At 38.8% G+C, this 18,156-nt stretch overlaps 1 protein-coding gene across 7 annotated transcripts in view; it reads right to left on the reverse strand.

Moving 5' to 3' along the window:
- Snx25 (sorting nexin 25) overlaps positions 1 to 18,156 on the reverse strand; it is a 122,492-nt gene that overhangs the window by 37,472 nt on the left and 66,864 nt on the right. For all 7 annotated transcript variants that reach the window (XM_074054854.1, XM_074054856.1, XM_074054855.1 and 4 more), the window contains 2 exons: positions 11,988 to 12,058; positions 920 to 1,101 (listed from right to left, as the gene is read on the reverse strand). In XM_074054854.1, coding sequence (XP_073910955.1) covers positions 920 to 1,101; positions 11,988 to 12,058 — 253 coding nt within the window. The remainder of the gene's footprint in view (positions 1 to 919; positions 1,102 to 11,987; positions 12,059 to 18,156) is intronic.

The following is an 18,156-nucleotide window of genomic DNA, read 5'->3' on the forward strand; positions in this document are numbered from 1 at the left end:
AATATTGATAAGACTAAAATTCAGAATGGGAAAAGGTTAGAGGCTGTAGCCACAGTTAAATTATGGCTTCTTTGTGGTGACTCATACCTTACAAAAGAAGAGTTTGGCATTTGCCTTTAAGTCCTGTTCCCGGTGGTACAGCCAAGCCGCTCAGGACATACTGTGGCTATTTCCTTCAATCCTAGACTGCTCCAGGTATTGGAGACAAACCTTTAGAGTTAGGACAGACCCTGAAGTAGGGCTAGAATGTGTTCCTAGGCTCTCTGATTTAAGGACTTGTTATTAACAGACAGTCCAAAGTTTTGTTGTGTAAAAACAGCTATTGACATGTTATGGTTTAATAAGAAAGCATTTGGATTTGTGAAATAACCACATCTAAGCTTTTACCTAGTTCTGCCTCAACCTATCTATGTGGTCTTAGGCAGGATACTTACATTTATCACTTTATTATCTGAAAATAAAGATATCAAGTAGATATTTCATAACATTGTGGCAAGAGTTAAGAAAAATAACTTTTTATTTACTTATTTATTTTGATGGTACTGGGGATTAAACTCAAGGTCTTTTGCTTGCTAGATAATTGTTCTACCACTTTAGTCACACTGCCAGTCCAAGAAAAAAAAACTTAAGATGCCTTCTACTTAATGGGTGGCTATTTCCATCCAACTGATAATGAGTGTCTTGATTGTGCCCTTGGGAATACAAACATGCTCCTCTCGGCCTGGGGGAGGACAAAGTGGAGATGGGAAAATATGTGCATGGTGAGGCCCACATATGCCACCTATCATATTCATTACCACTCACAGAAGTCAATGGCACCAAGGAATAGCCTTTTGAATCTCACAACCAAGTATATGAGCTTGGAGTTATGAAACGTGCCTAAAGTTAATACTAAAAACTTTGACAACTGAGCATGTACCTTCTGGCTTTGAGGCCCTTCTGCCTCATCCAAGACCCCATCATCCTGTTGGTCATAGGCTGGACCTCCCAGAATTCTGATTCTCTTCTCACACTGCTTCTTGGCCACAGTTAGCTGGTTAATGTACCTCTTCATATTCCTTGCCCTCAGGAGATCAGCTTTCATTGCAGCAGATTCCTTACCTTGAATAAAAATGAAGAACAAGAATAGGAATGGTCAAAGGACCAGGCATAAAATAGGGGACACAACAGTCTTCAACAAGACCAGCGTCTGATGTGGTGAATACTAAAAACAATAGAAAGCAAATACCAGTAACTTCTAAATATATCACTAACAAGATTTCAGGCACCATCATGACTTTTGATGTCCAAGATCAACTGTTTTCCCTTCATGGAACTTTTTAGATTCTAGCAAGGAAGAAAACCAAAGATAAATGTAAGCAATTAAAAGTATCGTGAGGGCTATAAAGGAAATGTGCAGGTTCCACTGAACTGTCTGACAGACGATTCTAACCCAGGTTTCCTTAAGCAAACCATATTCACACAAACATGAATAATAACTTAGAAAAAAAATAATGACTTAGAGTGTGGCAGACAGAAAGAAAAGCAAGGGTGGAAGTGAGAGCCCTGAGACAGAAGAGAAAACAGAACTCAGAAGCCCTGTATAGCAGATGCAAAAGGAGCAAGGAAAGCCAAAATGAATCTGAAGTAGTTAGGAGCCAGAAAATGCCAGAGAAAGAACTTTGTTTAGCCCAAAAGTAATGCAAAGCTTTTAAAGGGTTTTAAGCAGAAGAAGGCCATGAATGATCTGTATTTTAAAGTATTATGTAGGAAGCAGGATAAAAAATAGATTGGAAGGCAAGACTGATAGCTTGTTGGAAAACCACTGCAGTAAAACTGAGTAGAGAGATGAACTTAGGTTCATGGCAGTGGCAGTACAGAGGACTGGAGGGTTTGAAGATGAAAGACCCAGTGGCTCACTGAAGGATAGCTTGCAGGGGAATGAACAGAGGTGTTAAATATGGTTTCTGACATGAACAGTCATGGAGATGCGGGGACCATTACTGGATCAGGGAATACAGGAGGGAAAAAATGGGTTCGTGGAAGATTATAAATTCAACTTTGGACAGTGTGGCATACATTTTCCAAAGAGTATCTTTCATTTCATATGCTCTCTTTACAAAGTCACTTCCAACATTCACTCTCTGAAAAGTAGAATATGTGTCTTGTTTTCTGGAATTTGAGTGAGCTAATGAGTATTGCAGAAGTGATACTATGACTTCCAAAGCTAGATCATAAAAGACCACTGACCGGAGCACTGAGCCATCCAGCACATCATCCACCTGCCCCAAGGCTTCTGTGCTTTGAGGAAGTCTGAACAATTGCCCAATGGGCAGATCTACATTGACAGGGACCAAGGCCCCACAGACCACAGCCCTGGCTAAGATCTTGGACCACATTATGCCATTTTGGCACCACATGAGTGCACCATATTGAAAGCAAATTGTCTTGTCCTGGTCAAGCCACCACAGCTGATGGCATGTGAAGGAGTCATTCCTCTCAAACCCTACCAAAATCACAGACTCATGAGAAAGATAAATGTTGCTTAAGAAACTTTGGATTACATTTTAGGGTGGCATATTATAGGGCAAAAGATAACCAAAACATGCAAGATGAGGCTGAGGGCTTTTGAGTGATAAGCAGAGCTGTAAGGTCTAGAGGTACAAATTATTGGCTTTGGGATGGTAACTGGCATCATGCAAGTGAATGAAACAACTCAAGAAGAAACAAAATGGTAACAGGACATAATCTAATTAAACCCCACTTTCAACAGTAAGAGAGAAAAGAAGCTAACAAGGAAAGTGTAGGTACAGGTAGAGGTTGTATCTGTTTACACACTGCTCTATCTCCAGCACTTACAACAGTACAGCCAATGCATTAGGAACTCACTAAGTATGTATTGAAGAATTGTGTCAAATGTTACTGAGAGGCCAGTAACAATATAGCTAATATTTGGATGAGTAAGTACTTACTATGTATCAATATTGTGCCCTTTCTAGGATTTTGGCTCTGAAGGAGAAAAAACAGCGTAAAGTACCCTTAACCCCTACTTTTCAACTACTTGAATCTGGCTTTTATATTCCTCCCAATCCCCCCGCCACCAAATCCGGTGGGAAGTTTTCAGTACAGTCTGCAATCAGAGTCACATCTGAACTATGTACGGTTCTATTACTTACAATCTATATGGCCTTGAGTGAGATGTTCCCCTCAGTATTAGGGATTGAACCCAGGGCCTACCGCTAGAGCCATACCCCCCAAGTCCTTTTGATTTTAGTTTGTTTTTTCCAGATAGGATCTCGTGCTAACTTTGTCTAGGTTGGCCTCAAGCCTCAAGTCTCCTACTCTACTTCCCAAGTAGTTGAGATTACAATCCTGAACTATCATGCCCAGCCCTCAGAATTTTTAAAAATCTAATTGAAAGTAAATTCCAATGGCTTGCTTCCTTAGTCTGACATATAATTTAAAGGAAACCCCAAAATTCCTACAAAATTAATTCTAAAAGATTGAGCATTATCTTGGGGCAGGGGGAATGGGTGGCCTCTGCATATACAGCCCCAAGGCATTGCTGGGGTAAAAGAGTTTTTTGTTTAAAATGGAAGGTAACTGAACTAGTTTTAAGACAGAGGAGAATTAATCAGCTGAAATCAAATAGAGACCATAACAGGGAGCAGCATCTCAAACACAGGTGAGGAGATTAGCTTTGGAAAAAGGCCACCTCTTCCATTGTGGCAACAGGGAAGGCAAAACAAATGGATGCAGTTACAAGAAGTTTAGAAACTGTTTCTTTTAATGTACAGAAACCTTTTAATGTGATGCAGTCCCATTTGTCAATTTTTGCTGCTATTTCCTGGGCAGTTAAAGTCCTATTTAGAAAATAATTACCTATCCCTGTATCTTCCAGAGCTTTCCGTATGTTTTCCTGTAGCAGTTTCAAGGTTTTAGGTCTTACATTAAGATCTGATCCACCTGGAGTTGATTTTTGTACAGGGTGAGAAACAGGTCTAGTTTCAGTCTTCTGCATATAGATATTCAGTTTTCTCAGCACCATGTGTTGAAGAGCTGTCTTTTCTCCAGTGTATGTTTTGGGCTCCTTTGTCAAAGATCAGATGGCTATCGCATGTGGTTTTGTTTTTGTTTTTGTATCTTTGGTTCCATTGGTCTTTGTGTCTGTTTTTGTGCTAATACCATGCTCCTTCCAGGAGGAAACTGATACCCATTTATTACCTATTACACTTTTTCTCACAAGAAAGCATAAAAGCCTCTCTAAAGAGCAAAAATTAGAAGCAAATTCCAAACAGAAAGAAGAATGAAAGAAAATAACCCTTCCCCTAAAACCCAGCTGCAAGGCTGAGAAGAATATTCTCGTACTTTTCTTGAACTCAGCCTGCTCACGTGAATGCATTCTGTTTGTCAAAGGGCAATACAATGACATTATCTTATCACAAAGCTTGCTGCTAACAAATGCAATAGCGGTCTGCTGCTCAAACAATTCTGTTTATTTTTTGCCTCAGAAATGAATGCCACCTTCAGAACTAATGACAAACATGGAACTCAGGCAGCCCATGCTTCTGGCATGCAAAAATCCTTGTAAATCTGGCAATGCAGATTAATGTGCTTCTTTCGGCCTTAAACCCATTCATCCAAGAAATATTCACATCAAGAAAAGTATAGGCAAGCCGGTGTGTGACAACATGCTGCCACCCAGTTCAAGGTACTCACATAGCTGTTTCTCTGCAGAGTCTTAAGTAGTAACACTGTGATTGTTAAAACTGGGTTAATCACACAACATTTAATGTAGCTTAAAAAAAAAAAAAGGCCAAGATGACACACAGTGGAGAGTGACTGCAGTCACTCTCTATAGTCATGCCAAGATAAATACATAAGTGATATAATATTCCAAAGCAATTAATTATAATATTGACTATTGTTTCTCTTTGTCTAGATTCTACTGAGATCACAAAAAATGGAAATGGGTTAATTCGGGTTAATTTGCTGAAAAAGACATTTAGATATTAGATGAACCCCTCTGGCTATAAAGACACTACAATACACCTAGGAACTTCATCACAGAAATGCTTTTTTTGTTATACATATTCTGTCTACAACATAGTTCTTCCTTAAGCAAGTGAGGGGGCCTGAGTAAACCAACACCAGAGGACAACTGTTGGTGTTATTCTCTTGAAGCAACGGAGAGTAAAGCAGCTTACAGTGTAGACTGATGACTTCAGAAGGAGCACAAGTGCAATACCACTGCAGTTCTGAGGTAGAAAAGTGTCCACCATAGAATATTTTTCTTCTCTCTAGCATGCTACCACATTCTAAGGTACTTAGTAACAGGAGATTTCTCAGTAGATGGGCTGAGGAGTTTAGCTGATAACACTCTGAGTTCAACCTCACTGGCAGTTTGCTCTTTGTTGTGGGGGTGGGCAGTCTGTGTAATGTAGAATTTTTAGCAGCATCCCTGGCCTCCACCACTAGATGCCAGTAGTATCCCTCTTGCAGCGATGACCATCAAAAATGTCTCCAGATATTGACAAATTGGAGCAAAATTGGTGTAGGGTTTCCTCCAACCCTACAGTGAGAAGTACAAATGAAGGGCTCAACCTCTGTGACCACTGAGAAAGCAGGCTGCACACTCCTCCCCTTTCCTGCCCACCTGACAGGTCTTTTCATGGCCCCAGGCAATGGAGGTAAGGAATGGGGCCTCCACTCCTTAATCCATATGCACTCTAGAAGATTTAGCAGCCTTTTACTCCTCCTGTACACTTACACAGAAGTTTCAAATCCTCTTGATGGGAGGGTTTGATGAACAGGCTATATATTTACTCTGGGATTAGTCTAGGTTCCAACTGAGTAATGGTGCTTGACTTTCTAACGAAGCTGGCAGCAATTCTCAGTAGCAATTAATCGTCACAAACTTTTTCAAAATTATTTGAAAAGCACCTCAAAAGCTGCCAAGAAACTCAAAGATATTTACCTTTCCTTTCAATTTGAAGCTGGTATGTTCTTTTCTTTCTTTTTTTTCAAAGAACAAGTGGGATTATTTTATCACACCAAACAACCAAATCATGCTCTAAAGTATCACTCCACTTCAGTGGAAAGCGCAATAGATATTTGAGTAATAAACAGAAACTGCAGCAGGAGTTGACAGCAGAACCACTTACTTGACAGTGAGAAGATAACAGAAAGCTGGGTGCCAGTGGCTCACACCTGTGATCCTAGCTACCCAGGGGGCAGAGAGCAGGAGGATCATGGTTGGAAGTCAGCCCCGGGCAGATAGTTGGAGACACCCTCTCAATACTCATCACAAAAAAGAGATGAGGGAGTGGCTTAAGTGCTAGAGTGCCTGCCTAGCAAGCATGAGGCCCTAATTTCAAACCCCAGTGTCACACAAACACAAAGATTACAGAGATCTCACTGGCATCATGTAACCTAGTCAGAGTACCTGAAGCCTGCCTTTCACATTCTCCTCTAATGTCTCGAATCCTGGAATTTCTAGCACTTCCTTTGGTGTAAGGCTCTCCTACATGCATGCAAAACAATTTTAAAGTAATCATATCAAACTCAGAACCCTGTTCCCAAATTAGCACTGTCAGCTAAACAGATGTGACATATACACTTAAGAGCACAGATCTGACCCACATAATTTTTAAGTGTTGACCCATGTGAATGAGTAGTGCAGTAGACAGAGTCCAGGACTAAAAATCAGGAGACCTGGGTACAAGTTCTGAATCAAGCATGTGATTTACTCTATTTTTAACCTAGGTAAATTGTTAAATATCTCTGGACCTAACTTCATGTTATAAAATCCAAATGTTAGAAAACATGGTGACTAAAGTTTTCTTGGGAGAGAGAAATGAGTAGAATTGGCTGTGAAAATCATGAGACTATAATGAGTGTAATGGAAGTGCCTGAGTTCTCAGTGCTTCTAGGCAAAAGGATGATGGGGTCTAGGGAGTGGCTAGACAGAGGCTGTTGTACTCTCAGTAGGAGGACCTAGCAGGTAGAGACAATGGGAAACAGCCCAAGGTATTGAACCAGTTCATTCAGCAAAATGCCATATGCTGAGTACCTTTTAAACAACAGAAATTTATTTCTCAAAGGTCTGGAAGCTGTAAAGTCCAAGATGAATATGTCATCAGATTTGTTGTCTCCATGCCATTTCCTCACATTGTGGAAGGAGCATGGAAGCTCTTCAAGGCCTCTTTTATAAGGACACTCATCTCTTCCTAACAATAACATCTTCTAATACCATCACCTCAGCAATTAAGTTTCAAACATGAATTTTAGGGGACAAAATATTAACACCAAAGCAGGTTTTTTGTACTTTTAGGTCATTTATATCCTAGGAACTCTTTGTGTCACTTTACAGCAATGTTAGAAAATCAGATCACTTCAAAGCATTAGAAAGGATGTACAATACAGCCCACAGATTAGCTCCCATCTTTCAGGAAGAGACACCTTTAAATCCAGACTAGACAAAGAAGCTATGTAGTACCTTTAAAAAATAATTTGTAATAGAAATCATTATGTTTCTTATGATTCTCCTCAGCAAGTAAGAGTATGTGTGTATGTATGGGTGTGTGTGTATAGATATATTCTATAATTCTTCTGCTATGCTTGAGTAAGAGGCACAATTTTACCAAATGAATAAAAAAGCAAAACTCCTCCCAACCTATACATCTCTATTCTGTGAGTACCACTCTTAAGTATGCACTATTTACATATGGCAGTTTCCAGCACACTCAAATTAACTCTGTGTCCTTTGCAGTCATCAGCTAAATGAATGTTATTCCTCAATTGTCTTAACAATTCTTGATAACAGTTCAGGACTCAGAATAGCAGAGAAGAAAACTTTAACAGCAGCTGATAACACAGACTTACATCAACTTATAGGGGAAATTTAGCATATGTTCCATTACTACTAGAATGGTACTAGTTACCATACTTGGTAACTAATTTAAATAGACCATTGCTCAAAAACCCTGGTTGTTATAATTATAAATAAAACACTAGAGAGTTGGGTACTAAAATGCAATATATGAATATACTAAAGAGGAAGATAGCCTTAAAACAGGATTGTAAAACATGGTAAACTGTCAATTAAAAGCTGTAACCTCAAACAGAGCTGTAAAACATGAGGAATTGCCCATTAGAGACATGTAAAAGTTCAGGATCCAGGTGAAGGACACCATGCATAGATAAGCACCCATTCCTGCATTCCTTTGTCTCCACTTGTAAATAAACTTTCCAAAGCAGGACTCCCCTGCTGTTCTTATCTAAACCTTAGGTCTCTAATTTACTACTAGCCCCTAATTTATGGGAGAGCACATTCCTTGTAACCTGATGCCCTGTACTGCCTTTTAAATATCCTGTGAATCCTTTGTTCAGGGCTCAGACACAGGTGTATGTCTGGGCCCGCTAGCGTAAAATTAAAATCTGAGTTCTCCACTCCTCCAAGTGTCGCTTGGTTTCTCCTCTGACTATATTGCCATAACAATACCAATGGCTCTATGTCACCTACAGTAGTGGTTCTGAAAGTGTGGCTCCTAGATAAGCACCAGGGAATCTGTGAGTACTGCAAAGTCTTGGGGTTCACCAAATCTGCAGCATTAGAAACTGTGGAGTATGGCCAAGCAAAGTGCATTTAGTAAGCCATTATGGTGACTCTGATGCCTATGACAGTTTGAGAGCCACTGCTCTCCAGCATTAAGCCTAAACTTCTACAGCTTCAAGGTTCTTTAGGATCAGCCCTTGTCAACCTATCAAACCTCATCTCTCCATCGCATGCCAAGTACCAGCACAGGGTTTCCCTGGATAGACACTGCATGTGCAAGGCTGTTTCACAACTCTCTTCTTTGACTACGTGCACATGGTACCACCTACTCACATCTACCTGACATGGCCCAAGGGAAGTGAGTGTCAAGGGAGCCTGTAAACCCCTAGGACACTTCTCTACCTTAGGTCGGATCTTTGATTCTAATGTGGGTCACATGCATCAGAAACACTGAACTCCACCTAAAGCTACTCTGGCATGGAGATCACTTTTCCTCAACTGTAAGCCTGCAAGGTTATTTCAAACCATTTTAAGATAAGCAAGACTCATAGAGAGTCCTAGAGTTTAAGGAGGAAAGAGATCCTCCAGGCTGAAAGCCAAACCAAGCAACCCAGGACTGTCGAGTTAGAATTTAGACTAAAACTTAAAAGAGAAATATGTTTGAACAAAGAGCTTTTGAAACATAAGACTTTGAATTCGACTTTACTAAGCACCTACATGTCAGAAGCTATGTTAGACACTTACCAACACTGCTTCATTTACTCACTGAATAAGGGCTGGAAAGAACTAGAAATTCCTGAATACTTACCTGCATTATTTTTATGGTGTCCGCTAGTGACCAGCTTTGCTGTGAAGTGAATTTTCACACCTCCAGTCCAAACTTTTTTGTGAGTTTTAAGACTTGTTTGTATATTCTGGATATAAACTCCTTATCGGATAGGTGATTGACAAGTAGTTTTCTCTCATTCTAGGAGTTTCCTTTTAACTTTCTTGATAATGTCCTTGGGTACACATAGTTTTTAAGTTTTGAAGTTCAATTACTTTTCTTTTTTTGGTTGCTTATGAGTTAAGATAAGGTCATGCATCTTTAAGGTGGGCTCTAATCCAATGACTAGAGTACTTGTAAGAATAGGAATGTCTTAGATACAAAGAGACAGGTGCCAAGGGAAGACAATGTGAAGATACAGGGAGAGACGGGCACCAACAATAGTCTCTCCTTATCTGTAGAGATGTGCTCTAAGCTCACAGTGGATACCTGTACTGAACCATATGCTTTTCTTATACATACAAAACAATGATAAAGTTTAATTTATAAATTAGGCACAGCAAGAAATTAACAAGAATAAAATAAATTCTAACAATATACTGTAATAAAATTGCCAGTATCACTACTCTTACAGTGTGGGGCCATTATGAAGTTAAACAAGGATTTCCTTAAACACATGCGTAGTCAATTCAATAATCAAGATGGTTAATAAGTAACTTACTTATTACTAGGTATCATACATAGTGTGGGTACACTGGACAAAGGGATGATCACATTCTGGATGACATGGGGTTAATGGTGAGAGCTTTCATCATGCTATTCAGAATAGCATATAATTTAAAACTTATAAATAGTTTCAGAAATTTTCTATGTAATATTTTTTAATTATACTTGACCATGGGTAACTGGGACCATGCTTAAGGGAAACTACTGTACAAGCCATGGAAAGAAGCCTGGAACAGATCCCTCATGGTCCTCAGAAGGAACTGATCTCAGACTTCTAGCCTCTAGAACTCTGAGAAAATAAATTTCTGTGTTTAAGCCACCCAGTCTATAGTACTTCACTGGTAGAATGAGCAAACTAAAATAACAAAGTAACAAAGATATTTTCCTACCTAAACTCTTAATAATAAGGAGGAGCATTAGGAACAAATAATGGTGGCAAGAAAAAATTCCTCTATTCTTCTTTAAAATATCTGTCAAACTGTCTGAAAGGGAAGCATCTGCTCTGTAAGGACAAGAATAAAAATGTGGGAATTCATAGGATCAGCTTTCTTTGCTTAAAAGCCTAAGGACTTCCATCCTCACAGCAGAAATTCAAGTCCTTATAGCCCCAGTAATGCCCCATGACTGGGTCCCTGCCACCTCTCTGAGATCATGTTTGGTTTCTGTCCTCTGACACATCACATGCCTCTTTCAGCTTCCACATACAAGCCTGCAAGCTTCAGCCTCAGTGTTTATACTTGTGTCTCTTTCACTAGACACTCTCAACCCCCAGGTCAATGTTGGATGAGGGTAATTATCTAGGTGAGGTCTTCCCTATCACGGCATTTGAATGCAAATCACCCTGGGCTCTAGCTGATTAGCCTTTCCTAACACCCTCACTCATCCCCAAAGATACACTGTTTTCCTCTAAGGCACATATCACCATCTGAAATAGTGTTGTTTTGTCTACTACTGAATTGCCATCGCACAGATGTTCAATGAAGGTTTCTGAGTGAACACATATGCATAGTCTTTCTCAATGGGCTGAGACTGAGAATCAGTGCCTCTTTATAGCTTGCTTATGTCTTCACTTCTTCACTGTTTTACATAGCTCCAACCTTCCATAACTCACTTGGGGGACAAGCCTCCTTTTGCCTCCTTTTTGCTAAACTTGGGGAAAGACTATGTTTTAAAGCCCAACTCTTCCCTGTTCTTGTAATACTCTACTCCTTGACACAGTCTTGAGTGAACATGGAAACTTTTGTGAAAAGTCTAGTGTCAAGGTGAAAGCAGTGTTTGCCTCTCAGCAGCAAATCAAGATTTGCTCTACACTCTAGATTTTAACATTTTCTCCACCTTCACACATGCGAGGGCAAGTGTGTCAGCATCAGGCAAAATACCTAAAGATGAAAGCCATCCTCACACCTAGTTATTCCTCAGAATCATGCCTCTGTAAAAATATTACTTAATTTGGAATGAAGCAAATAGGAGGAAAAAAAAGAGCATTAAAAAAAATCTACAACACAAGAGTGGAAAGAAGAAAAAATTATTAACAACCTAAACAGAAAAGATAAAGTGAATTATTAAAAACCAATTCACTTGAGTCATTTAAATGACTATCAAGATTATGTTTTAAGACAGAAAGATAAATAAATATTAAGTTCAAATTTCAATGAGAAAAAACTATGTGATCATGTTTAGTTTAAAAACAGAACAGAAATACTACATACTCAATAATTCTAACCTTCTAAAATCCATGACTAAAGATGAAAATAATACAGAGATAAAAAGATTTTTGTTAGGATGGAATTAAATTTACTTTTCCTAATGATATTATACTAATTTTAGTAAATTTGAAATATTTATATGTAAGTCAGAAGAATGTTCATATTTGCCAAAGATTTGACAAGAAAGAGGACTGGGGATAGACCTGAAACCTTTAAAATGTATAGCAGAAGAAAAAAAAAAAATGTTTCTTACCTTTGTGCCTCTTCAGTTGGGGAAAGCTGCTAATTGTAGTCGCCTGGATTATCTCTACTACAATTTGATACCTGGTTTTAAAAAAGAGAAGAGAGAAGGTTGAGTAGGAAGAAAATACTACTTTCAGAGAGATCTATGTTCTAAACAAATGTAACACACAGAAGCTGTGAATCTTGCCCAAGTCTCATCAAAATAATCCAAGACTGCAAGGTGTGGTGGTACACATTTATAATCCCAGCACTTAGGAGGACAAGGAAGGAGAATTGTGAGGTTGAGGTCAGCCTGGGTTAAGTAGTGAGGCTCTGTCTCAATAACAACAAAAATCCAACATGGACTGAGCACCTATAACAGGCCAGGCACTACACGCTAAGCATTTCTAAAGTCCTGATATAGAATCAGTGGACCTGTTCTCCCTACACCAATCCCAGAAGCATCACCATCTGCTCCATATAAAAGTAGAAACTTTGAGGTCATGTTCAACTCTTTCCTCTCCTTGGTAGCTAGAACCCATTCAATTTCATCTCCTAAATTTGCACTGCCCAATGAGATGGTCATTAGCTACATGTGGCTATTTAAATTAACTAAACTAAAAATGTACTTCCTAACTGGGCATGGTAGTGCATACTGTAATCCCAGCACTCAGGAGGCATACACCGGAGGATGTAAATTCAAGGGTAGCCTGGCTACTGATTTGTTTTGTTTTTTTAAATCTAGCTCCTTAGTCACACTAGCCACATTTCACATGCTCAATAGTCACATGTAGTTTGTGGACCATACTGGACAATAGGAACAGGAAGAACATTTCCGTCAGTACAGACAGTTCTATTGGATGGTGCTTCCTAACACCTCTCAAAGTTGTCCTCTCCCTTCCAATCCCACTGTCCCTACCTCAGTACATTCCCTCATTACTTTCTGCTTATAAGAGCATTCCAGAACAACAAGGTCAAGAGTGTCTGCAGTGGGACTCTGGCATCAATATTTTTCTAAAGCTCTCTCAATAGTTCTAATGCATAGCGAGGGCTAAGAACCATTAGATTAGATCACTGCATATGTGTGTACATGACTGAGATGATCTGAGTCAGGAAAAATTAAATTTTATGTTTTAAGTGCTGAGAACAACCGTGAAGTTATGCTGAGTATATCCAATCAGGCTTTACAGAGTTTAATTCTTAAGGACTAGTTGATAGTTACTAGGTGTTTGCTTAACCATACTGATTTGTCTAGAATGTTTCTTAGCTCTTGACTGTTTAAGAATCTACCAGTAATGAACCAATTTTACTTTTCACCTAAAATCCAGAAGAGAGATACAAATTCATCAAAATCAGTTATTTGTGGACTCCTCATAAATTCACCTTTCTTATTTCTTCATGTGTGTAATATAACTATTGATGTATGATTTGCACCACCTCAAAAAGCAGGCTTCCAGGAGCCTTGTAGGCCCATCACCTGCAGATTGTGGCAGACACTGCTGGTTGCCTGCCTAACATTCATTCTTCCTTTTGCCCTAACTGACCAATTTTATGAAGAAAGCAATACACCCAACCAAAATGAGAATCTTCTCCCAAGTACTCATGGATGGTCATCTGATAAAATTCTAGCAGAGAAAATAAAAGCAGAAGTGGAAGGGTGGGAACTCTAGGAAAGCATTCTTTGGGGGCAGACTCCATTCAAGGATGCAAAGGGATGAAAACACAGCAGCCACTTTCATCCTTTAGGAATCATGAGGAAAGCCCACAGGCTGAAGATGATGAAGTCAAAAGACAGGAGGCATTTAGGTCTCCAATCACACCACTGAGCCATCAAACAGTTCCATACTGCCTATCTCTGGAAATGTTGCTGCATAAGTAGAATAAACTCTGAATTTACTTGTCACTGTATATTAACTTGTCTCATGGCCAAACACCATTCCAACTAACAGAAAGCCCTTTGAGAACTCCAAGCACATAGACGATACCTCTAGGCTGAATATATATTCAGGGGTTGCTTTCCAAATTGAAGCCTTGCTGGGACATTAATGATCAATAAAGTTTTCTTATGGAACTGCCCTCATTCCTCCACATATAATGGCAAGGCACATTGTGTGAATTTTCCTTCAAGTTACTAAATGGATAAAGAAATAGCTTATAAAAAGCATACACAAAGCTGCACTATCAAAGCCCACCATTTCCTAATTCAATCTTGGGCATAGGATTTACTATAGAAATGCAATGATTTTTCATTCAACTCCAGAGTGTGTCTTCAAATAGCACCTTGTATACTGCATGTCCATCTGCATGTCCTGCAAACAGACTCAATGTCCATCCACATAACAATCCCAATCTTGAGAATTTACCATAAGGAAACAATTTAACAGCAGCAAAACAACCAAGACTATCACACACGTTTGTTGTAGCAACTTTTATAAAGAAAAGCATGGAAATAACCTATGGGTCAGTTCTGCTTTCTTTAAACATTTGTTAATCTCTTCCTGTTATCTGGACACATAGGAATGAATAATACCATCCCTGCTTTCAGGAAGCTCTGGGAATATATCAGAACAAAGGGAAAGTACTCAGCCAAAATGGCAAGTACATGCTATGTAGGTATATGAACCGGAACTACAAAGCAAAATGGGAGATGAAATGAGGGGCAGTTGTGTTAAAATGGTAGAATTTTCTCATTATTCTCCTTTATCCTCCTCTTTCCCCCCTCCCCTGCTAACTTCATAGAAAGCTTTCCTTACTTCTCCATTTCTGCACTGGTTTCATCACCCTTCTCAAAAATCTTATCATAAACTTCTTTCCTTCTAGTAAGATTAGTCTTCAAAGCCCTATTGGTTTGCACTTTGAGTATCTTTAAATAAGTTATTACTATCTTATTCTCCCTTCTGCCGCCACCCTACTTTGGGTCTTCTCACACGCGGTAACCGCACTGACTGACTAAATAGTCCAGTAGTCTCCCTCGTGCCATTCTGCTGTCTCTCAGCCTAACTATCTCGAGCACCCCTGTCAAACACCTTCCTACAAGACCATATTCACTCCATCTGTCTCCGCCCAGTCTCTGCAGCAAGCCTCCTAAAAGGAGTAACTCCATATTCCAGCCTGCCATTCTGTGCACAAGCAAACTGACACTGGTTCTCACCAACACAACTTCTTACTTGATATAAACATGAACTTCAACCTGGTCAATTTCTATACTGCCCTCTCAAAGCTGGTCTCTCTAGGCTGTTGTTCATGCTCTGCTTCCTTCCAGGTGATCTCCCTACTTGGCCTTCTATGTACCTCTGACATATATTACTTCTTCCTTCAAGTCTTCTGCAATATCTATAATGCACATTAAAATCTGCATTCCTACATTACTTCTGCTCTATAATAGTACCAATTTACTTACTATTTTCTACTGCTGTTTTGAAGAGTCACATTTCCACAAAGATTGCTATGAATGAAGAAAATGGTACATCTAGTCATTTTGGGACCTAATGGCAGCCTAAAACCTGATGACACATTTTTGGGTCAAAGACAAAATTATGGCTCTGCCTATACTATAGAATAAAGGAAAAAATGACTACATCTAGATCATGAGCCTCTTGAAGACAGCAGTTGCATCTTGTTTTCTCCTCCAGTACCTACCTAGATTGGAACTAACTATATAGTAGGCACTCAACAAATATTAATGAGCTAAATTAACAAGAGTTAACATTTTTAACACTTAACAGGTACAAATAATATTCTGAACAGTATGTTCTTCTGATATTCTATTCTCAGTGACTCAGATTTTGGAACAAATGAGTCATCAGTGGTACTGAAGAAAAATCTGAGTAAAAATGTAATTTTTTAAAAGTGAAACCATAAATCATAATGTAATAGCAGCTAACATATAAACTCCTTATATTAAGTACCAAATTCCTGTTTAGTTATTTTAATTCACATGATCTCACTTAAACCTCATAATAGGTGCTATAATTATTATCTCCACACTGCAGAGGAGGAAACTGGAGTTCAGACGGATTAAGAAATCTATACAAGGTAACACAGCTTTTAAGTATTAGAGCCAGAACTAAGCTGGGATTGCCTGACTAAAAGTTCGCACAATCATTTTCTTGGTACTTTAAATTTTAAAATAAGTCAATGTTTATCTTGCTAAAAGCTTATCGTGTTAAAAGTCTAGGAGCATGGTCAATGTCATATTTCCAGCCTTACTACCTTCTATATCCCTCTTGGCTATGCTGTTTCTGCAGAACCAGACAATATATGATACCTCTAACACACTCCAGGCTCTTCAATGACCTCTAGCTTTTGGTCTCCTGTTTCTTCTCTCTCTTGTACACAATTACCATCATTACCCCTTATCTGTTGAAATCCCATTAGTTCTTAAACACTCAAGTGAAAAATAATGGTCATTTCTCTGTGAAGCTTTCTTAGGATAAAATATTTGCTCCTATCCACTTATTATTTCTTAGCCATTTTTTTTTTTTGGTGGTACTGGGGGTTTGAACTCAGGGCTTCAATGCTTGCTAGGCAGACGCTCTACCACTTGAGCCACTCCACCAGCCCCCACTTATTATTTCTTTATACTACACTCCTAGCCTGACTGTCTTGTTGACTGCTTAGCTATTTAGATCCACATGAGTCTCCTATGCTAGATTATAAACAGAAAAATCACAAAGGCAAGATATTAAAGCCAAGTATCCAGAACCAATTCGTCTTTATATATACCAGATCTTAATCGCACAGTACTTTGCACAGTCCACGTTTGATTATTATTATTAAAATTTGTTGAAATCACTTTTACTTGACACCTTTGGCAAAGTAGAAAATGGTATTTTTCATTCTCATTTTTCTTGGTAATACCATAGCCCACATACATTCATATGCTAGCTATCCTTGAAAAATCTAGAAAGCTACTCAGAGGTACCCAGCACTCACTAGGCTTTCTTCCTCCAGAGGAGGACATGGCCTTGCTGGTGCTGAATGTAGCTTAAGAATCAGGACTTATATTTGTAAATATTCCTTTGATTGGAAGTACATAGATTGTTTGTATGTGTTTTCTGAAAGTGATGATGTAAACTCAAATATTGAGAAGTACCATAACAAGTGTTGGCCCATGCCTGAGATTGCAGCTACTCCAGAGGCATAGGCAGGAAGATGGCAGTCCAAAGCCAACCCAGACAAAAGTGCAAGACCCTATCTGAAAAACAAAGTTCAGGCAAAAGGATTGAGGGTGTGGCTCAAGTAGAGTATTTGCCTAGCAAACAGGAAGCCCTGAGTTCAATACTCAGTACTGAAAAAAAAAACCAGAAGTACCATAACAAAAATTCATCTGTTTCACAACTTCAGCAATATCCCACCAATGGTATTCCTTGTCCCTGGGATATAAAACTAACTGCTACCTGTTCCTCCAAGTAGCCCCTTGCATCTCTTTCATTTCATACACTTGGCTAAACAAAGACTAGAGCTGGTAGTTATGAATACTTCCCACCAAACTGAAACACCAGAAATGCTGCACAATACTTCAAAGAAATCACCTTAGAAATCTATACAATTATTGCCCTTCTATTTATTGTTCAGAACGATTTTGGAATTCTTATAAAATTGACTTGAAAGTCAACTATATATAGTGTTTGTTTATATGCATATATGAACAAATTTCTTCATTTCATTAGGCACAGTTTACATACAATTTTTTAATATTATTACTTCAGAACTTTCTGAGCATGCACAGGCTAGAATTTCTTGAGATAAAGGCTGAATAAACCTTAGTTTCAAGTGTGTAATACAGTAAATGGTTTGAAACATGATTTATATAAAAATTAGCAAGAATATATTATAGAGTAGAATACCATATACATGCAAATGTTTAAGAAAATCTTAAAAATATACACAAGTACATATATAAATAATTTGGCAGTGAAGTTTGAACTCAGATCCTTGTGCTTATGGCAAGCACTTTACCACCTGAGTCACACCCCAGCCCTTTTTGCTTTACTTATTTTTTTTCAGAAAGGGTCTCCCATTTTTGCCTGGGCCAACCTTAGATGGTGACCCTCCTACCTAAGCCTTCCAAGTAGCTGTGATTACAGGTGTGGATCATCACATCCTGCTGAAAATTTAAAAATTTTAAAAGAATGTTTTCAGAGTTGCCATAGGCTGAGTATGATATTTTTATTAGAGGAATGTCATTAAAGCATATA

This window comes from Castor canadensis, chromosome 14 (assembly GCF_047511655.1).
Source record: "Castor canadensis chromosome 14, mCasCan1.hap1v2, whole genome shotgun sequence".
NCBI classification, from domain to species: Eukaryota; Metazoa; Chordata; class Mammalia; order Rodentia; family Castoridae; genus Castor; species Castor canadensis.